This window comes from Mustela erminea, chromosome 14, assembly GCF_009829155.1.
Source record: "Mustela erminea isolate mMusErm1 chromosome 14, mMusErm1.Pri, whole genome shotgun sequence".
Classification (NCBI taxonomy): domain Eukaryota; kingdom Metazoa; phylum Chordata; class Mammalia; order Carnivora; family Mustelidae; genus Mustela; species Mustela erminea.
In genome coordinates this window covers 77,544,136-77,567,845 of record NC_045627.1, presented here as the reverse complement: position 1 = coordinate 77,567,845, position 23,710 = coordinate 77,544,136, and the positions used below count along the sequence as shown (strand labels likewise).

General features: G+C 39.7%; 1 protein-coding gene across 1 annotated transcript in view; it reads right to left on the bottom strand.

Moving 5' to 3' along the window:
* The window catches only part of ATRNL1 (attractin like 1), a 796,208-nt gene that overhangs the window by 109,692 nt on the left and 662,806 nt on the right, over nt 1-23,710 (bottom strand). The window contains exon 28 of the mRNA XM_032313798.1: nt 877-991. Coding sequence (XP_032169689.1) covers nt 877-991 — 115 coding nt within the window. The remainder of the gene's footprint in view (nt 1-876; nt 992-23,710) is intronic.

Below are 23,710 nucleotides of genomic sequence, written 5' to 3'. Positions count from 1 at the left end.
ATTTCATAAGAGTGGCAAAGAGCAAATAATCAGAGACAGAAAAATTACACATTGTAAGAAAGTGGAATAGAATATGTAAAAAGAGAGACATAAGCACAGTTTGTGATCTAATTACAAGTTATATCAACATTGTGTGTGTGTGTGTGTGTGTGTGTGTGTGTGTGTGTGTGTACAATGTGGACAACATCACAGCAATGAGAAGACCTCCAACAGGGCACATCCAGTTACCCCCTAGTTCAAAATATGATTTTCAGGTAGGAAAAGAATCAGAGGCGAAGACTGGTTGTGCCATCTGAGGGGGGGATTCCCTGACCCATGGCTCCAGCTGTCTGGTGCTGAGAACAAGGACATATATTAAGTACCGAGAGGCTGGCATCAAGCCATCATCCTCTGACACAACTTCACATTCTAAACATGCAAGTAAACTCTTTAATTTGGTTCCATATTTTGATCACATTTATAATTTGGCATCCTCTATGACACACATACTGGGAAAAAATAAGTGGTCCAAAGGGGTCAAAAATTTGCTTGCCATGTCAGTGAGATTTCTACTGTAGTTACAACACCACATTGGGATGTGTGTGTGTGTGTGTGTGTGTGTGTGTGTGTGTGTGTACATACATACTCACATACATTATACACAAACATACACACATATTTAACATGTACTTCTAAGAGAAACATTGGCAAATCTGAATTTATAGCAATGAGGATTTCTAGATATTTTGGTAAAAGTTTGCATTCTAAGAAATTCTAAGACACTTTCCATTAGAACCATGTAAGCATCCTCACTGTGCTGCATGATAGCATTGTTTATTTCTTCCATTTAGTCTATGTGTTTTTGTTTTACTGCTGATGGCTCCATGTTCATCTTACCTGACTGTCCAGGAGGAGGGGCACCTGATGATCCTCGAGGGAGACAAAGAAACACAGTCAGAACAGCAGCTCTGTTCCCAGCACATGGTTCAATGGCTATGGGCTTGGGTGCTCCCTGAAAAAGAAAACCCAATCTTAAATTCGCATAATTGACAGGACACTGTGATTCTACTTTTCTCCTACCCTTGCTGAAGTCACTTAAACTATACACTCCTAGTGGTTGGGGACAGAAAATGTCTCATTTTCTAATAGTTCAATTGACTATTTTCTCATTGTAATACAGTGTTTTTGTAGTGGTGGTCATTAACATTTAGAAGACATTTTTTTGGGGGGGTTAAAAATTGGTACATATTTATTTTTGAAAAGTACTCTTTTTTCTATCTTTAGTTTTTTTTTTCTTTGATAGACTTTATTTTTTAGATATTTTTAGACTTTTTTTAAACAATTGTCAGGATTATTTTTATTAAATTTTTAAGTTCACATATAAAGTATTATTGGTTTCAGAGGTACAGGTCTGTAATTCATCAGTCTTATACCGCAAGCATGTGATGTAGAATTTATTGTTTAGAGCAGCTCTAGGTTCACAGCAGAAGTGAGAGGAAGGCACAGTATGTCCCCTACACACTTTGCCTTAACATATGCATAGCTTCCCACATCATCAACTGCCCCCACCTGGAGGTATATTTGTTACAACTGATGAACCTTCATTGACATCACGGTTATCAGAGGCCCATAGTTTACATTAGGGTTCACTCTTGTGTTATAGTTTATGGGTTTGGACAAATGTAAATGACATGAATCCACCATTATAGTATCATACAGAGTATATTCACTGCCCCAAATTCCCGTGTACCACCTATCTATCCCTTCCTCACTACCCCAAACCCTGGTACCAGTGATCTTAGTGGCTCCATAGTTCTGCCTTTTCCAGAGTGTCATATAGTTGAAATCATAGAATTTAACCTTTTCAAGTTGACTTCTTTCACTAGTAATTAATAGGCACCCAAGGTTCCTCCATGGCTTCTCTTGTCTTGTAGCTCATTCCTTTTTAGTGCCGAGAAACACTACATTGTCTGGAGGTACCACAGTTCATTTATCTATTCACCTTATGAAGGACACCTTGGATGCCTATAAATTTCCACTATTAAAAATAAAGCTACTGCTATATGGAGTACTTGGGTGGCTCAGTCAGGGAAGTGTCTAACTCTTGACTTTGGCTTAGGTCATTATCTCAGGGTCATAAGACCGCCCCCATGTTGTGTCCCAGTGCTGGGCAGGGAGCCTGATTAAGATTCTCTCCTTCTGTCCCTTCCCCCCCATTTGCATGTGTTCTCTCTAAAAATATAAAGAAATAAAATAAATAAAGCTACTCTAAACATCCATGTGGTGGCTCTTGTGTGAATGTAAGTTTTCAGCTCCACTGGGAAACTATCAAGGAGTGTGACTGCTGGATCTTATAGTACAGCATGTTTAGTTCTTTAAGAAATCATCAATTGTCTTCCAAAGTGGCTGTATCATTTTGCATTACCACCATCAATGAATAAGATCTCCTCTTGCTCTTTCTCTTCACCAGCATTTAATGGTGTCAGTGTTCCAGATTTGGGCCATTCTAAAAGGTGTGCAGTGACATCTTGCTGCTGGTTTTTTTTTTTTTTTAAAGATTTTATTTATTTTTCAGAGACAGAGGGATAGAGCGCAAGCGAGCACAGGCAGACAGAGAGGCAGGCAGAGGCAGAGGGAGAAGCAGGCTCCCTGCCGAGCAAGGAGCCCGATGTGGGACTCGATCCCAAGACCCTGGGATCATGACCCGAGCCGAAGGCAGCTGCTTAACCAACTGAGCCACCCAGGCGTCCCTTGCTGCTGTTTTAATTTGAACTTCTCTGATGATATATAATATGAAGGATCTTTTCATATGCTTATTTGCTATTCCTTATGTCTCCTTTGGTGAGGTATCTGTTAAGGTCTTTGGACAACTTTTAATTGGCTTGCTTCTTATTGTTGAGATTTAAGAGTTCTTTGTGTATTTCAGAAAGCAATTTTTTTTTATCAGATGTCTCTTTTGCAAATAGTTTCTCCCAATTTGTGTTTTGTCTTGGTCATCAGGTGTTCTTCTAGGTTATGCAGGACTTTTATAGTTTTGCAGTTTACATTTAGGTCTATCATCCATTTTGAGTTAATTTTTGTGGAAGGTTTAAGGTAGGTATCTAGATTCACTTTTTTGCACTGGATGTCCAGTTGTTCCAGAACCATTTCTCAAAAAGACTGACTTTGCTTCACTGCATTGCATTTGATCCTTTGACAAAGATCAACAGACTATATTTATGTAGGTCTAATTCCGCACTCTATTATGTTTCATTGATCTAATTGTCTATTCTTTTACCAATACTACACTATCTTGATTACTGTAGATTACTGAACCTATAGTAATCTAGATTACTATAGGTTCAGTAATCTACAGTTGGCTAGTGTCAGGCCTCCCAACTTCAATACTGTGTTGGCTATTCTGGATCTTTTGCCTCTCCATATAAAATTTAGAGTTAATTTGTAGATATTCACAAAATAACCTGGTATTTTGATTGGGATTGTTTTGAATCTATACATCAGGTTGGGAAGAACTGATATCTTGACAATATTGATCATCCATATTCATGAACACAGAGTAACTTTACCTTTATTAGTTCTTTTTTATTTTATTCATCAAACTTTTATAGTTTTCCTCATATAGATCTTGTACATATTTTGTTAGATTTATATCTAAGTATTTCATTTTGAGGGGTAGTAGTATAAATGCTATTATATCTTTAATTTTAAATCCTACTTGTTCATTGCTGGTTCACAGGAAAGAAACTGACTTGTATTTTAACCTTGTATCTTGCAACCTTGCTGTAATTGCTTATCATTCCGTGAGTACTTTTGTTGATTCTTTGGACTTTTCTACATAGAAAATCATGTCATGTGTGAATAAAGAGAGTTTCATTTTTTGCATACCCATCTGTATACCTTTCATTTCTTTTTCTTGTCATAATGCATTAGCTGCAATTTCCAGTATAGTGTTGAAAAGGAGTGGTGAGAAGGGGACAACCTTCCTTGTACTTGATCTTGGGGGGAATGCTTCTACTTTCTCATCGTTAAGCATGATGTTAGTTGTAGGATTTGTGCAGATATTCTTCAACATGTTAAGGAAGTTCCCCTCTATTCTTAGTTTAGTGAGAGTTTATATACAGTTTTTATAGGAAAAGTAGGCTAAATACTTGATTATTCCCTTTCATTTATCAATTTTCAAAATAATTATTTGCTAGCATTCTCCAAACATGACAATTTATATTATCATTATAAAATTATAACTTTTAATACTTCTGATGTGTTTCAATTGGTAGCTTCTATAATTTTTTATTAGTTTTATCAATTGTTCAAATTGTTCTATTGAATATTCAAAATCTATGAACAATGAGAATGTTTTCAAATTGACTCCTGAGTTCTGACATGACCACAAAAGCCTTTGATAGCTTCCTTGTCTTCTGCCTGTCCCAGACCTATAATCAGACCTTCCTCTAAGGAAACTTGCTGGAAAGTGGTATTAATTCCAGACATAAGAGGTATTTATTACTACTGGGCTGGCCATTCTTCTAGGACATTTTAAGCAACAGAGCTCAGTGTCATAAATTAGATTTCCAAAGAAGCAGACTCCCTGGGAGAAAGAGTTACCAAGCAGAGGTTCTTATGGTTGAAAAAAAATGTAGAAGAAAAAAGAAGTGAAGCCTAGTTAGATAGAGGGAAAGGGCTGAACTGAGATGCAGGGCCAAGAGAAGACCTAGAGCCAGAATGATCTTTCAACTATCAAGTTGGGCCAAGAGGGCCAAGCCTTTATGCTCCTCCCTTGGGAAGGGTCATGACCTTGGAAAAGGTGGCTCTCTGCTGTTACAGTAATACCTGAAGAGGTTGACAGCTGAAGACAGTGAACAGCATTCCCAGAAAATGGATATCATGTCTTCAGGAAAGGTGGAATTGTGTAAAATATCAATGTGCCCTCAAAACTGAGAATTGTTTTTAAAAAGGAAAAATAGGGGCACCTGGGTGGCTCAGCGGGTTAAAGCCTCTGCCTTCGGCCCAGGTCATGATCCCAGGACCCTGGGATCGAGCCCCGCATTGGGCTCTCTGCTCAGTGCAGAGCCTGCTTCTCTCTCTCTCTCTTCCTGCCTCTCTGCTACTTGTGTTCTCTGTAAAATAAATAAATAAAATCTTTAAAAAAAAAAAAAAAAAGGAAAAATATATCATGAATTCACAATGATATTGCCAATTCAAATTTAATTTGCTTTAACTTCTTTGCATTTTTGTATCTCTTTTCTCTTAGATTGAAAATCTGATACCTAGTAATACTGATAATAACTTTTATTATAGCATAAAATATAATTTAAATATTTTTTATATTATATGTGACAATAAAACTAATTAAAATTGACTTCTTTGTAGTTTTGGGGGTTTTTTGTCTTAAGGATCCTGCAAAGAATATATTGCGTGTTTAAATACTACATGTTTAAAATCACTTGGAAAAAGAAATAAAAATAAAATCACTTGAAATAGGTCTTCTCAATGTGGTTTCGCCACTGAGTTCATCCCAATTTAGGTAAGTTTGTGAATTCAGAGGCTGATTGTTTTGAGGGATTGTTCCCCTTTCCATTTTTATTTAATATTGCTTTATAATTTTAATATGCTGATATGGCTCCAGGGTCAGATCTAAAAAATAAAGTACATTTAGAGAAGTTTACCATCCACCCTTGTTCCCTTCATGCTGTTCCTTTTTTGGCAAGTAAGTTTTTACGTGGATAGAAGTTCTCAGATCCTTGGAGTATATATCAAGGAGTATGACTGCTGGATTGTATGGTGCCATGTTTCATTTTAACACCAAATCCTGGCGCAAAAGGGATGTGCGGTCTGCCTATGTTTGGATAAATGAATGCGTGTCACTATATTTGATGGGTAGTCTGTGAGCCACAAAGGTATGCAACTTGTGTTGCTTTCTCATAATGGTTTCCTGCCACCAATGATGCACTACACAGTACAGTTTACCCAATTAAATGATCACAACACAAAATATTTTGTTAGCATATCTTTAATATCACTTCAGTGAAATACGTATGTTGTAATCACCAACTAAGGCATTTGTCTAAATAACATGACCCTAGGAATAGAGTCAGTGAAAATATGATAATGATTATAGTAGTAATAGCTAGTTTTGTATTAAGTACTTACTATGAATTAGATACTCACAATTCTTTACATATATGAACTCATTTAAATCTTATAGTGAGAACACTGAAGCAGTTAAAATGACCTATTTAAATGTATATAATGAGGAAAGAGAAGGGCTGAGATTTACACTCAGGCAGGCTGCCTCCTGAGTCCACCCTCTTAACCACACAATGCAGTTTATCATATATGTGCATGTGCAAACAGACATGAACCACACACGTGGCATAAATCCATGTGCAAGCACATAGGTGTGTGAACACACACATTCCATGCACACGTGTGGATACAAACATGCACAAGGAATTAAGGTGTAAATACCAATGTCACCTCTGAAACAGCAAGGATATCATTTTAGCATAGGAAAGGTGATTTTGGCTACTTCCCTGAAAAAACTGCAGGTGGGACATGGCTGACGCGTCAATACAAGATCTATGCATGAAGACAAAATAGAAGGAAAAATGCCAATGGTTTAATTATTAGAACAAATGATTTGTTTGGTTTTTTTGTTGTTGTTGATCATATTTGAACTTCTCAAAGAAATACAGACATATGTAGTCATTCACCAAGAATATTTTAGAATACTGCCATTTCCAGAAAGTTTAATGAGGCATTAAAGATAAAATATGTCCCCTTTCATGTAAAACTTAGACTGAAATTTCTGGTGACAACAGTTTTATGTGGTTATAAAGGATTTCTCCTTTATAGCAACATAAATCTCGTGTTTTAAAATTATCCTCATACAGATACATTTTGGGAGTTTTCAATATAAAGGTGAAAGTGGCCATGATGGCAGAAGTAAAGGGCATAAAAATCTTCCAGGAATATGCTGTAAGCCATGTTGCAATACTTTGTATCAAGTTACATGATCTATGGTTTTACACTTTAAAGCTTACATTTAATTTAACAGACTTATTTTTGAAAATGTTAAGTCAAAATCAGCATAAGTACATAGATAGTCTCCAATGATGTAAATATTTAGAGAATAGGCTTGTCATATTCTAAGGCTAACAGAAAAATACTATGAATGTTTTGAACCATATTTCTAGGCTTCTGAAATTTATTCTAATTTAATAAATGCAAAGTATATGTAAAGGTCAATTGGTTAAAATATACGAAGAGAAAATAAAATAAATTCAGGTTTAAATAATGGTGATATATCAGATATATTAAAATCCTCTTTAATATACCTAAGAAATACTTATCCTCTCTACCATCAGGCAAGATTCTCTTTGTTGTTTTGTTTTCAAACTCTCCATGCAATAATTGGAAATATTCAAAATATACAAATTTACATTAAAATATTTGATTACAAAAATGAGAAGAAAATAAGTTTATGATTACAATATCATAAAACAAAACAACAACAAAAACCACTTGAGAAACAGTGGTTCCTGGCTTAGGGGATTTAGAAAACAGGAAACAGTTTGGGAGCACATCAGTTGACTGTGTTGTCAGGCTACCTTTCTGCTGTTTTTAATACTGGAAGAAAAGGTTTTAAACATCAAATGCTAATGCCAAAAGCACTAACTGAGGGAAAAATTAGTAAATAATAACTGTAAATTTTGGGTGGAAAACGACTTAATTATTTAATGTCAGAGAATCAGCAACAGATGAAGAGTATAGTAAAATATCTTGACCACAGAAAAGAAATTATGCTCGTAAAAAAGCCACTTCTGAGAAAGCATCTTACAATAATTCCCTACTCTTAATTCTACTGCTATTGTACTGCAAACATTCAGAAATTTTTCATATTGATAAGCCATGTGAAAAGAGCTTAAAATTCTATTTTAAAGTCAAATTGGCTTACAAGTTTTTCTATTTTGGCTATAAAATTTTCATAAAAGGATATTAGCAAAAGAATGAATTATTCAGTATGTTAAGAATATTAGTAACGAGCTCAGCCCTTTGGCTTTTCTGGTAAGAAATCACATAACTTAAAAAATTATTTCCAAAGAATTTGTGGCAAATCTCACTTTCAATAAAGAATTTTAAATAAGAAGGAAAAAAATCCTCATTTTATAGCACTTGATTTTTGTAGCAGAAAATAGCAAAACCCCATGAATGATATTTCTGATACCTTGAGGTTTGCCAGTTGTTTAGCGATAGATACATAACCATGAATCAAAATCATTTCACAATGACATAACATGTTCACTGAACTGTGCAATTTATCATGCATTTTCCATGGCTTCCTTTGAAAGAGATAAGGCATGGATTTGTTTGCCCACAGCACTTAGAGGCTGTGATTTACTTCCAGGCAGTTTCATATTTGTTGTACCACAAGAAACTGGTGTTAGACCAAGCCAGAAAATTCACTGACAGTTATATAATTAGCAGTCTTTGTTTATTAAGCACACAGCACTTTTAGAGTGAAAAAGGCTTGTTTTGTTCACTCTAGTGTTTTCAAAACTATTGTACTCATATTTTCAAGTTCTTGTTTTTAGAGGCAACAATTCTGTGTTATCTCGTTCCATTTTTCAGCTACTGAAGACAAGCAAGTTACCAGAGAAGCTTCTGGAATCATAAGGATTTTCAAGATGACAGTTCTTTAAATTTATAATGACTGAAAAAGAAGTATTCTGAAAGTGAGGCCACTGTTCGACATTGCCTGGGAAACTGTTCCTGCAAGTCAGGGGATGCTTAGAAGACGCCAGTGGGCAAAGGGGGCCACGTACTTGTTCCTTCCTCCACTGGCCCACTGAAAGAGTGAGTAAATGTGTGAGTGGTTCATTCCCAGAAATCACACTGAAGCCCCATTACTGGAAACCCTTACCCCAGCAGCTGAGGATTTAACAGAATTATTTGATGTCCTTGGACTAGTCTTAACAATTTAAGTAGTCTGATACTCTAGGCCTCAGAAGATTTAAAAAAAAAATTTCCTTTCTCAAAAATGTTCACTAGTTTCAAAGTAAGGTTGCAAACTCAAATTCCTTCAAGGCCCAGGTGGGTAATTTAACAATGGCCAACATTTCTTAAATGCTCACAATATGTCTTGTGCTGTGCTGTGTGCTTACATGAGTTTAACCTTACTCCATGAGCTAGGAACTACTCCCATTTGACAGATAATGAAACTGAAGCTCAGAGAGTTCAAGTAACATAATTAGAGTTGTAGACCTAATAGGTGACAGGACCATGATTTGGAAAAACGTAACCTACCGTCTGAGCTTGTATGCCTAAGCACTATGTACAATGCCTACAGTAGGTAGGAAGACTATCTTCTAGAAGAAGACAACAAAAAGTAGTGGGTACTACTTAAGTATGAGATTTTTTTAAAGACATCACATCTCAAAATTGTTGCTGTCAAAAGAAGACATCTGTGGGCCAAAATGGTTTGATGACAGGTACTTTGTGATCTCTGTAACATGGAGTCCAAAAATGGCATTTTAGGATTGCCAGGCTCTCATCAAACATCATCTTTTATTCTGCACAAACTCTATGTTTTAGTCCGTGTAAGTGTTCACTCTTCAACCCTGTGCCCAGGGTTTCCAGAATCTGTGCCGTCTTCACTCATAATATTCCTAGTGTCTAGGAGACCTTTCCTCTCTACCATCAGGCAAGGTTTTCTTTGTTGCTTTGTTTTCAACCTCTCCATGCAATAATTGGAACTATTCAAAATATACAAATTTACGTCTCTCTCCCTTTGTTTGTTTGTTTTTATTTTCAGCATAACGGTATTCATTATTTTTGTACCACACCCAGTGCTCTATGCAATCCATGCCCTCTATAATACCCACCACCTGGTACCCCAACCTTCCACCCCCCCGCCACTTCAATTGTACCTTTCATGGCCCCCCTCACTTTCCACCTTGCATGGCACTTGCATAAATACCCTATCATCCCATTGGAACGAACTCTTTGAGGATAGGCCCAGTTTCTTACCCATCCTTATCACCCCTGCACTCAACCTTCTCTCTTTGAAATGCCTAAGCATGGTGCCTGTGCCACCTTTGAGGACTTACGTCTCCCAATCTTTTACCTGAGCTACTGACGTACATGTCATATGCCTCTGTTAGATTCCTGCTCCACTAAGCCAGATACCACGTTGGAGTCCTCTTTGGTTGACCTACACCATCTAACAGAGGACATCTTTCACACGACAAGTGTGTGAATCAAAGCATAAATGAAACTGTCACATGGTAGGCATGACTCAGTTTCTCCAAATTATAGATATTAAGGGGATAATAAAACATTAAAAAAATATTAACTAACAATTAGTGAGTACTTACTGGTTTCAAGGGCTGTGCTAAGCATTTTACATGAATTTTTATGTTATTTTCTATTATATAAAAGGAAGAAATTAAAATTCAGAAAGGTCAGATAATATTCTCAGGGTGACACAGTAGGGGCAGGTCGAGGGACAGATTGACACTCAGATCTGTCTGATTCTAGTATCTTGGTTTTTAATCACCTTATGATACTGCTAAAAATACAACTTAAGCAGACAAAGAATATCTCATTCTTTCAGTTTGGCTATTAATGTAGGAGTGAACTTAAGAAATCACTTTTAAAAGTCATATGCATGCACCTGCCTCATTCCCGACCAGGGTTCAGAACACTTGAGTTCTTGGACCAGCTCTGCCACCATGGATTTGTGTGATACTGGGCATGTTACTAAGTCAATTTCCCCAAATGAAAAATGAACAAATATATGGTATGATTTTTAGGGTCCCTTTAACACTCTGTGACCATGATTTATGGACAATCTCCAGAATGTGTGACATACCAATATCTAATACTTTGTCTAATATGGTGAAATTTGAAATTTCCAATCTCTAGTCATTTTTTTTCTTGTTCAGTTACTTTAAATGACACGTCTAATTTTTAAAGCACATTATTATACCATATGATGAATACATCACATAAACCTAAATGGCCACCATCACATGCCAAAAAAGCAATTAGAAAATTGAATCAAGGAATTAAGGATTAACGTGGATATGTTATACCTGTCAGCAGTAATAAGTGTTTTGACAAGGACAGAATAAAGTCTGACAGTATGCACAAATACTAATCTGATATATGAGTGAAATATTAAAAATGCAAACAACTGCACATTAATCACTCTAACATTTCCCTACTAAACCACTTCTAATGCTATTCTTATCAGAATCCATCTATAAATAAAAATGAGTCTTTTCAACAGCTTGCACAACTTGGTATTTGCAGTTTAATGAGTGTTTATATTGATATGAAATTTAGTTTTTAGTCACATTAGTAAAATAGAATTAATTTACTGAGCATAGAATTAAGTCAGCCTGATGGCTTGGCTTATAGCTAATCAAGGGCGTTGATTCCATAGGATCAACAAATACCAAGGCTCTAGGTCTCGGGCAGAGAGTCTCTGACTTCATTGTTTACACTTGGGAAAAACAGAAGTGAAAATCATATTCCTTCCTTATTTACTATTTGCTCTGCATGAAATGATAAAGGGAAAAAACAGATTAGCTAGCTTTACTCGCTAAAAGAAGAATTCATATTAATAAAAGAAATTAAGTTGATGGACACTGTCAAAACCAGGGTTAAACTGCATTAGAAGCAAATTCAAAGAGAATAAAGGATTACATGTGGGAATAGGTAAAGGAATAAAACATAATATTCAGAGAATCAGTATGCTGCTCTTGAGACTCCAAAGGTATTCCAATTGTAAGCTTAATTTTCATATTGTACCAAGTATTTTTTCCATTGTTCAAATGCCTCCCTGTTCGATCTCTGTTCAAAATCTCTCACTACACACACACACACACACACACACACACACACACACACACACACACAGGTTTATATCTATAGTATAATATCTGGTTTAAACCAAACCGAGCTTTACGTTTATTTTAATTGTGTGGCACTGACTTGCGGAGTGAAGAGGCTGGTTGTGATCACAGCAGTTTTACTAACTGATTTTTAAATAGGTAGTTAGGTCCCAGAAAATGAGGATATTATCTGATTTGGAGATACTATGTAATCATGCTTTGCCCTGAATTGCTCAATAAATATGAATACTAATAGGAGGTGACTTTGCACACACTATCTCTAAAAGGTGATTCCTGACAGTATTTTTAAAAATTTGAAATTGATCTTTTATTAAACAATTGCCAGGCTTCACTTTTCTCCAGTGCAAAAAGCAACCTATCCACTACACTTCATATATTTATTTCAAAAATTAGGACCATCCTTTTTGACCTCAAAAAGTGACACTTAATAGTGTGTGAGACAAATGTGCACGTGCCTGCCAAATCAGCTCACTTCCTGTCTTGCTTAAGACCAGCCCTGTGCTTTTGTTCAGGCCATTCCATCCACCTAGACTACTTGCCAACATCTACTATTTCTGCAAGATCTGGCTCAAAATTCCTCTGCAAGAAGCCATCCCAGGTCATCCTAGGCCACTCCAAGACTTCCTCACTCTACTTTCTCTCAATAAGCAGGAGTTGGGGCACCTGGGTGGCTCAGTCATTTAAGTCTGACTCTAGATTTCAGCTTAGGTCATGGTCTCAGAGTCATGGGATTGAGCCCCGCACCAGGTTCCATGCTCAGTGGAAAGTCTGCTTGAGATTATCTCCCTCTGCCCCCCCCCCCCCATGCTCATTCTCCTTCGCTAATAAATGAATAAATAAGTAAGATCTTTAAAAATAATAATAATCAGGAGTAAATTTTCCTATCATAAACCACTGAAGGGAAGTGTAATGTGGCTAAGAGAGAAACCTTTAGCCACCACTGCCTGGTTCAAGGTCCTGCTCTCTTACCCAGCGAAGTGTGACATTGGTCAGATCACAACCTCTCTGTGTCTGGAGTTGCCCATCTAGAAAATGGGATAACTATACCTTCCTCATAGTGTTGTGATGAGGATTAAAAAAATTTCTCTCTCTCTCTACCTATATATCTTAAGGCAGAGACAATATTGTTTTAAATCTCTGCTAATGGTTTGAAATAGATTTATTAAGAAGTTCAGCCTCCAGGAGAGGATTTTATTGATGGCTTATAGAGTAGGGAACATCTGATCCCAATGTCAAGTTTCCTATCATGTCCCATCAACACTGCCACTGAAAAATCTGCCCATTTTTCCATGCTTTGATCAAGGTGTCTAATCTGACGAGAGCATTATGTGCTACGCAGAGTAGACTCTCCCTGGCACCTAAGGCTGTGCTATTCAATAGATATTTCATGGATAAATGGGTATTTGTTCTTTCTTTCCCAAATTGTGCACAAGGTAAATCTCTACACTTAATGGCAAAAGTTACGGACAGAAGCTCAATCTACTGCAGATAGAACTAAACCAGCAGAAAAGTTGGAAAATCAAGATCTTGGTATTACGCTCTAAGCAGGTCCATTACAAAACACATTACATTATCCATGCAAGATGCGACCTGAGCCCTACAACTGACAGATCAACTCAATGCTAGGTCCCCTGCTGTCAAGTAGGGGTGGAGTGCTTGCTGCACACGCCCAGTGCCTGTCCTGGTGGTGCTTCCCCCCGGGGCCCTCAAGCTGATGGCAACTGTGACTAACAGCCAAACTGGCTCACAGAGTTATGCAAAGACGCTTGGGGATAGTAGAGGAGGGAGTCTCCTGGGGAAGGATTTTACCTGGCAGAGGATGACTTGCAGTTCATTAGGAGAACAAGGAAGGACAGAGATTTCTAGCGGAAGGAAAAGCATGAATGCAGAGGTAAACGATACATAGCTTATTTGGGAAATTGCTACAAGCTCCCTAGGGATAGAGCCTAGGAAATGTTCAGTAGGCAGGTGCCATCCGTGAAACAGGTCCCTCATCAGCCCCTCAGCACACTTCCCAGCTGGGATGACTGAGATCATCACTACTTGCCCAGAAAGGCGTGCTTGGGTGCTCAGATGGGACCTCACAAGGGCAGCACATAGTGGGTTTCTGGGACCTTCATTAAGACATGGCGAAAATCGTCCCAAATGCATACCAGCAAGCCCTTCTCCATCAGGAACTCACAATGCTCTTTTATTAAACTATTGGTCAAATCTCTTATACCAAGTGAACATTAAATTAAAACATTTATTCCTGAAACTTCAATCATAAAACTAAATCAAGAAGCACTGTGAAAACTGTCAGCAGAAAGAATGAAAGTGCAGACAAGGCAATATTCTTAATGAGGAATCAAATGTTAATAGATCCAGCATAATAAATGACTTTCTACTATATTATTAAACCAATCACAGCCTATTATAAGTAACAAAAGCATGGACAAAATTCTGAATGGAAGAGCTTATTTGACTTGTTATAAGAAACATGTATGTAATTATGATACAGTAAAACCAACCTGGATTTCTTTAACAATGAGTCATTATGGCTGACAGAAAGCTGAACATTAACTCTGTAAGGACCAAGTCTTTGCTATTTTCAGGTTTTTTTTTTTAGTAAGTATGAAATCTCAAAATAAATATCCATGTCCCTTTTTTCCGACAAGACTGGAATAGACTAAACATAATTTAACATGTCTTGCTGCCCCATGATCACCATTTTAAATATCAGTTTTCACAATATGCTGAGGGTACATGGAGCTGCAGATATATGCATGAATACGGAGTAGCTCCAGAGGTTTCTTTTCTTCCTTTTTCTTCCTTAAAAAGCCACCAACGCCAACTTCCTTTTGCTTATTTGTCTCTATATAAGGCACCCCGAAGACTGCATGGCCGCCAGTGGCTAACACAACCACTTTTAAAGTTCATCACTGATGCAAACACCGAAGTGAGCTTCTTCCCAAGGATTTTTCTCATCCCCCCTAATATCTATACCCTGTTGCTATCCGTGTGTCATGACCTGTTACCATTGTTTGAAGCCCTGATGCATTTCTCTACCACCAGTCCCATGAACATCTTGACCGTCTGTAGCAATCCTCTTAGATCCCTTGAAGTTTGTGGGCAGGGTAGCCTTTCTAATATCAATAATTTTAGCATAAGGTTTAGAAATAATCTTATTATAAAGTCTAGATATATTCATCATGCCCAGATGCCTTGACTGCATGTAAAGCAGAACTGGGTTCAAATCTTACGGGATCTTAGGCAAATTATTTAACTTTACGACGCCTCAGGCTCTTTAGATGAAGAAGAGAATTTATAACGCCAATCCTGCAAAGTTACTCTGAAGATGATAAAGGACAACATATGAGTAAGGTATTTAGCAGAGTGCCTAGCAAAAACAGGTGTTTAAATTTTTATATTAGGTCAAATCATTCGCAAACACAATTTTTTAAAGTCAAATCCAACTGAATATTAGCTATGTTATCTATTCCACCCTAAAACCCCCCCTTCCCCTTTGTTCTGGTGATTCATGGCAGTGGAGTAAGGGAGGTTAATGTGTCCAGATCTTTTCTTATCTTTCCCTCCTGGGCACTTTCGTTCACTCAGACTTCGTTCTGAAGTTTGGCACCGCTACAGCAGTGCCTGTACATTAAAGTTGGAATGAAGTTCCAAGTTTGCAGGGAAGATGATCATTGATCAGCACCAGTGGTAGAAAGTTCAGGGGGGAAAAGCTATTAAAAAGATAAATATTCCACTGAAACCTTTGGCTTATACAGCAAACAGAAAACTCTCTTATGGACGAATAGGTTCCTAAGAGTGTTTTTATGTGTCTCTGCGTGGCCTGGGAAGCCTTTTTGCTCACCAGTTCTCTCACCATTATTTACTAGATTAAATTTCCTTGATTTTATAATCCAAAGGGCTAAAAGGGGAAAAATGAAAGGGAACAGTGGGCAGAGGAGGCTTTCAGTCACTCAGTCAGCCTGGTCATTCTAAGAGTCTCTGGAACCCACGGGCAGGCTGGCTGCCCTGCCTAGGACCTGAGACATGTAGACTCCTTCCATGACCAAACTAAATATATTTGTGTAGCATTCCTCTTGGCCTTTCCCGTAAATGATCTGATTGTGTGAACTCAGCTACCTCATCAGAGCTTGCTTTAAAAAATGGAAGTACGCGGCAGTGAATAAAATCTCTCTCCAGATCTTTTCCCCACTAAAGCTCCTTTTTCAGTATGACTAAAAATTAATGGTCAGAGTCTGTGTAATGATCCTTCCTCTGGTTTCACTCATGCTGCTCCCTCTTGGTCTTACTAATTATCTGATTGATTAAACTTTTGAGGAGCCTTCTGTCACTGGGCGTGGCCCACTGCACACATCTGGTCCACTGTGTTTTCTTTAAAAAGGACAGCAGGTTAATTAAAAGATTCATAGCACAAATAAAAGTGCCCACAGGGAAGGAAATCTGGTTTGTTTCCTCACGTGGTCTCTGTACCAAGTTGAACAGTATCCACACAGAAGGTCATGTCCACCCACCACCTCAAAATGTGACCACATCTGAAAACGGCCTTTGCAGATGTAATTAGTTAAGGAGAGGTCATGCTGGATTAAGGTGGGCCTGATGGCCTTTTAGGAAGAGAAGAGAGCATACAGAGGGGACATTCTGTACGGAGACCTGAGGTGATGGCATGATCAGGCCCATGCCGCGGAGATGCCCAGGTTTGCCGGCAGTCACCAGAAACAGGACAGTGTCTTAGAACAGGTTCTCCGTCAGGGTGTCCTAAAGGAACCAAACCTGCCAGAACCTTCATTTCAGACTCCTGGCCTCCAGAACGGTGAGGATAAATTTCTGTCATTTTAAGCCACCACGTTTGTGGTAATTTGTTATGGCAGCCGTGGGAAACACATAGTCTCCCCGGTCACAATCTGACCTCTAACAGAGTATTGATTGTTTGCCATCTTTTTCTGCTGCTTGGAAGTGATCATGAAGTATAACACTGAAACTGTGACTAACTCCGATCCCTCAGGGCATTTTTCCCTATTTGGGGGTCACTGAAGCTACTCGCATTGGAGAAATAAGCCCCATATCACATAGCATGGCAAATGTCAATGGGGAAATTCACTTAGTTACGCGAGTTTTGTGATCATCATAAAATTGATGATATTCATAAAAATTGGAAATGCTCATAATAACTATTCCTTACATTGTAGACATGGTATATGTTATATGTCAGGTTTCCTAGGAAACAGATTCTGAGACTCTGAGATTTGTGTGCAAGAAGTTTTTTGAGAAGTACCCTCAGGAATCCGCGTGGGGTGATGGAAGCAGAGATGTGCAGAGGGAAAAGTTCATTTGTGATGAGTGGTGTGGACCTTTGGAGTTGTATCAATGGAGGCAAGAGGCCAAGAACTCAACCCCCACCCCCCCCCCCCGCCATGGATACAGGAGGATGGTAGTGTTGGTGAGGCAGCTTCTCTCAGCAAAGGGCAATTCCTGGAGAGGGACCCAGAGCTGTGAGCTGTGAGACTAACAGGCTCTGTCCTGAAGGGGGCCCTGGGCAGTACTTCCCCGCCCCACCACAGCATTCATGGTTTTAATAAAAAATGTCCTTGTTGGTGAGAAAGTGACTTTGGCCAGATCCATATACAATATGTTATGGTACAGATAGGGTTATTAGACATGTACACTTCTGTTTTTCACGCGGTTTTGTCAAGCTTCTGTGTTATTGCTGTCACTAATCTTCCCATAACAATGCTTGCTCGTTGGGACCATGGTGGCTTCCCTCTTTAATTTTTCCTATCTTGCCTGGCGAACTCTGATGGTTATTTTTCCCTTCAGAAAAGGGCAGAAATGATTATCTCAGTGCTCACTCCACGGCTAGGTCAATAGTCTAAAGAACTGAGCAAGCATTGCTTACCCTTCACACTTAGTTTTCAAACGACTCAATGTATCTTATTTTTTTGTTAAGTCATGAAGCTTCCAGAGAAAGAGGTCATCCTTATTTTGCATGCAGGCACAGTAGAAGAGGAGAAATTAATTAATATCACTGAGGTTTTATAAAGTGTCAAAAGGGATGGCAGAGAAAATACTAATTTCTTCTGTTGGTCTGCTAAGTCAGATGCTTTCAGTAAATATGAATTTTTAAGGGTTTCCTCTAACAACAATAACAGTAAGAGGAAGAACTGCAGCCCTTATTCCTCGAGCACTAATTACATATTGAGACTCTCTTGGGCAGAGGGAGTAGGTGAGCTAAAGAGCAGTTACTGAGCACTGTGGGACATACTAACACACACTCTAAGTATTAGCAAGATACAGATTTTTTTGAACCCAGAACATAATTAAGTCTTATTTGGTTGTAAAATCTACTGCTACAAAAAAACTAAACCTGTTGGGAGGAACATCTCCATCAATACTTTTCTGTAAAGGTTGCCTCCTCTCACTGCAAGGCTAAAAGATACATACCCTGGTAGAAAGCTTCACCTTGAGGATGGACGCATGACAGAAGGAACTCGGCTGGGAGATGAGGTAATGTAACTAGTCCTACAATGTAGACATCCAATTAGAGAAAAAACTAGGATGATGTTTCTTAATATGGATTCCAAACCCAACACTAGCTATATGGCTGCTGGCAGTCTCATTCTGTTCAAAGCAAGCAGAAATTGATGATATTATGTAACTTAAGCAATTGACAGTTTCATTTCTTGGGCTAAAAGAATAAAGAAGCAGATATTCTGTTCTGGTTCTGATTAGCATAGAAGTAAACAGGAATGTAACGAGAGCATTCAAGAGCATGACCATGCTCTCTTAGAATTTAAAATACTGGACCAAAATAATTCATTCGTCCTACAGATACTTTTTAAGCACATGCTTTGAATAGGACTGTTGCAGATCCTAGGCAAAGAACAGTGAACAAGACAGAGAGGATCTTTCCCTTTCCAGAGAAGGGAAGGGGATGATTAAAAAACAAATACGAGAATATGTGATTAGAGCAGGTCAAGCAGGTTACATTAGAGAGGGGGATCAGGGAAGGCCTCTCAGAGGAAGTGAAATGTAAGTATGATCTGAATGAAGTGAGGGCGGGCGTGGCGAGGCCATGTGAAGAGTTAGAAACCAATGAGAAGTCGCATTAAAGGAAAAAGTCCCCAGGGAGGAGTGGAAATGGTGCATTCAAGCACCAGCAAAAAGACCAACAAATGGGGGCGCCTGGGTGGCTCAGTGGGTTAAGCCGCTGCCTTCGGCTCAGGTCATGATCTCAGGGTCCTGGGATCGAGTCCCGCATTGGGCTCTCTGCTCAGCGGGGAGCCTGCTTCCCCCTCTCTCTCTGTCTGCCTTTCCGTCTACTTGTGATTTCTCTCTGTCAAATAAATAAATAAAATCTTTAAAAAAAAAAAAAAAAGACCAACAAATGGACTCGGGCAATGTAAGATTTGTCAAAGTTGTGGTCATAAGGTTAAAATAAAACCATTTTTGTTTTGGGTTTCTTCCAGCCTCTTTTTGCTGCTTGGGGGGCAGAACTGGAGTAGACAGAGAACTGGGCAAACTGGGTTTAACCAAGGCTGGAGGAAGTCTGAGAGGACACAGGAGCAGGGGAGAGAGACCAGGCTGTTCAGGGTGTGAAAGGAAACGGAAAGTAGGGGGAGGAGAAGATCACCGCGATGAGGGAGGGGGTGTTCACAACGAAGAAAGTGCTCAGGTTTATGGATTGGAGGTCCCGGTGGAGATCAAAGACTCTGGCAAGCAGAGGTTAATAGAGGAAGTGAGCTGGAACTACAGAGGGGAGGGGTCAGAGAATAGGATGTATGAAATCCAGTATCTGGAGGCAGTGGTGGCATAGCTTCCGAAAAAGCAGAGAAGCGCAGGGCCTGCTTTCTGGGTCTAGAGAAGGAAGGGCCACGGGAACACCCCGAGACAGCTGCAGGGGAAGTCGTTTCCTCGGGGAACAGCCAGGCTTCAGTTCGAGCAGCAAGATAAAGGGAACATTCTAATTGGCTGAGGAGATCGAAAATATAGGGGTTTGCCTAACGACACTGTGAGTTCCTGGAGGTCAAGTGGGAGACTGTGAGGGGCAAGACAGACGGGGGCCATTGGGTCACCAAACAAGCAGTGCTGAGTGTTCTGAGACTCAGACAAGCTTCCTCACACTTAGGAAAGTGACTTTCAAAAAGTTCAGGAGAAATACAGGTATCATCCCAACACTAAAGAATCGAAAATAATATGGCTCAAGGGACAGGATGGTTTAATAAGATGTGTCATCCAAACACTATAAAGGATAAAGAAGGAATTTTGTGGACTTTCTAATGGACGGCAGCAAGCGAAGCTAGAGTGTGTCATGTCAGGCTCCACAGGCCTATTGGGGGAGCGAGCTCTCGGAGTGGGCCAAGGAGGTGGGGCTTGGACGGGTGCGACAGAGCTGACTCCCGAGAACCACTGACTTGACTCTAGAGGGAGAAGAGGTCAGTTACGGTCCGTCCGTGACGGTGGGCAAGTGAAGTGCTCCAGCAGCTGCGCAGAGCACAGACATGAAGAATCATTTTCTAAGAAGTATTTCCTTCCTTGCATTTCTTCACCAAGAATCAGCCAGGTATTAAATCCAAGTGGTGAAGGGTAGGTCACTGCCGCCAGTGAGGCCGAGCTTCCCACTCCAGCTTTAAAAGACGATACTTCAGAGCAGCTGGAACACAGGACCCGAGTTTAGCAGGTGGTTGGTACAGGACAGAGCTTACAAGGGGAGCCTCTGATTGAATGCTACCTCGATGCAATTCTTAACCCTACCCCTTACTGTGTAAAACGAGCGCATTTCTTAACTCTGTGTGTGGTCTTCTCGTCTGTAAAATGACAATGATTATACTATCTACCTCATCAGGTTGTTGTGAGGATAAAATAAGCTGATACTTTTAAAGCATTTAGGACACTGCCCGACATAGAGCAAGTGTTCAGTAAATGCTAGTGTTGTTATTTTGTTTTGTTACTCTTCAATGGTCTGTTTAACCTATACATTATATTAAAATATTTATTTGTATATTTTAGAGAGCGGTGGGGGGTGGCAGAGGAAGCGGGAGAGAGAGAATCTCGAGCAGACATCCACGGATCCTGGAGCCCAGCGCAGGGCTCGATCTCACGACCCTGAGATTATGACCTGAGCCAAAATTAGGAGTTGGACGCTTAAATGACTGAGACACCCAGACGCCCCAAACTTACCATGCATTTTTACTACAAAAATAACTTATTCTTATCACTCAGCTTTAATATTCTAATTTATGATAGAACATTCCAGCGTTACATGTGGTTCTGATATGACACAGGCTTTGAGGTCCTTCTTGCGGGCAGGTATATTGTACTATGAAAAGCAAAACTGAGTTTGAATCCTTGCTCTACCACTTACAGACCATGTGATGTTAGGCCCAAGTATCTTCACCTTTACAAAGGGATTAAAAATAGTGCCAGTAACTCCTGGGGTTTTAGCAATGAGTAAACCAGACAACTTACTTATAAGTACTTGGTATACTATGTGGCATAATGTAAGCATTTAATAAATAGCAGCTCTATTACTTAGCCCTGTTTTTCTTCTCAATCAGAGGTGCCTTTAACTTGCCTACTTACTATATTTGAGCACTATCAATTCTCAGGTTGCTATTTCAATTTCCTTTTTTTCTCTTTTCTTGTATGTCCTGGAAGAATTATTTTAAAATGCACTAAAATGAAATACTGTGTCATGAAAATACTTGTGATGGTCATTTTCGATTTAGAAGGGAATTACCTTGCTACTTAACTGCATCTCACAACCATAGATCTTTGTCTGCTGAGACCATAATTCATGTTACTGTCAGAGCTGGGGCGGGGGCAGCCAGGGGTCAGGCAGAGACAAGCTTCAGAGGCACGGATTTGAAGCAAACAAGGACAGCATAAGTGAGGAGAGAGTTAGAGAGCAGATAGTTGGCTGTGGGTTGAGGAGCCGTATACGTGATCATGGCAGCCACTTTTTGCCTGTGCAATGCAAGTGGAAGCATTGGGACTCAAACTGAGGCCTGTCGTTATTCTAGTGCCTGGTTCTTTCCCAATTCACCATCTCATCTAGAAGTTATGTGATGTCACAGGAGACACATGACTATTTAAAGTACAAAGCTGAGAACCCAGAGAGTCTACGAGATTTGAAGAAATAAGACAAGTATAAAAAGATGTCAAGTTATGAAGAAATGTAGAAAGAACCTTCAAACTTCTATCCCCCTTCAGCATTGTCCTCTGGCTCCTGATGATAGGAGTCAATCTTCCCAACTGTGTTAGTGGAGGCAACAGGCCATTGGCCGCGCCTCACCAAGATGAGGTTCACCCCACAGAAAACATCAGCACCAACTAATTGTGAAAAAATTCTCTATTTTACACTGGTGCCCAGATAGCTCTCTGACTACAGCTTTATTTTTAAAAGGACTATGCCCCTTTTCCATGAACCTAAACATTTTTATAAACATAAACTGATTTCTCCAACTCTAGCCAACACAGCCCTCAAGTTTTCTATGACTTTAGCTATTCCCCTTTATTTTCCTCAAAAAAGCAAAGTTGGAACCGGTTAATCTCTGTAAATTGCTCTATACTTTCTGAGATCACCTCAGAAAAATAAGACAAATTTTGAATAAGACAAAATTATCATTTGTCAGAAAATTGAATCATATTTTTCTCAGCGTTAGTTGTATAGTTGCCTAATGTGTTTAGTTAATAGCAGGCAGTTACAGTAATTTAAAATTGTCTCTTTGGATAACAATCTCTACTAGCCCTTTTTCCAAGTACCAAATGGTTGACAAAACTCTTTAAAATCTCACGTGACTCGTACAACTACTCCATGGAGGGGTCAGAAGAGTATTTACTTTCCACACATGACTTACGACACAACTGAGGCTCTGAGAGTGAAGACTTGAGGGGACAGAAAGTTGCCACAATATGCTGACGGGTGCAAGAAGGAATGTGTGAGCGACACCTCCTAGACTCTTCCTAGTACAGACACACACCTTCCCAACCAATCTGCTTTCCACACCCACTCTACCCCAACACGATGTCCTTCCCATTGAAGGAGTTTTCTTATGATATCAGGTGTTCTCTGGGCTGTATCAGGCCCAGCCACTTGTACTCATCTATGAGATTCTTGTTCCTACTTATTAAAGAATACTGACAAATCTAAACTGTTGAAAAAAAAATTATCGATCTCACATCGTCTCTCCTCTAAGAGTTCTGTACACTGCTGTAAATAAGAAAGATGCGATACAGAGAGGCACGGAGGGAAGGAGGCCCAGAGGAGCTGGGAAGGGAGAGGACCACAGACAAGGATGCGATACGGAGAGGCACGGAGGGAAGGAGGCCCAGAGGAGCTGGGAAGGGAGAGGACCACAGACAAGGATGCAATACGGAGAGGCACGGAGGGAAGGAGGCCCAGAGGAGCTGGGAAGGGAGAGGACCACAGACAAGGATGCGATACGGAGAGGCACGGAGGGAAGGAGGCCCAGAGGAGCTGGGAAGGGAGAGGACCACAGACAAGGATGCGATACGGAGAGGCACGGAGGGAAGGAGGCCCAGAGGAGCTGGGAAGGGAGAGGACCACAGACAAGGATGCGATACGGAGAGGCACGGAGGGAAGGAGGCCCAGAGGAGCTGGGAAGGGAGAGGACCACAGACAAGGATGCGATACGGAGAGGCACGGAAGGAAGGAGGCCCAGAGGAGCTGGGAAGGGAGAGGACCACAGACAAGGATGCGATACGGAGAGGCACGGAAGGAAGGAGGCCCAGAGGAGCTGGGAAGGGAGAGGACCACAGACAAGGATGCGATACGGAGAGGCACGGAG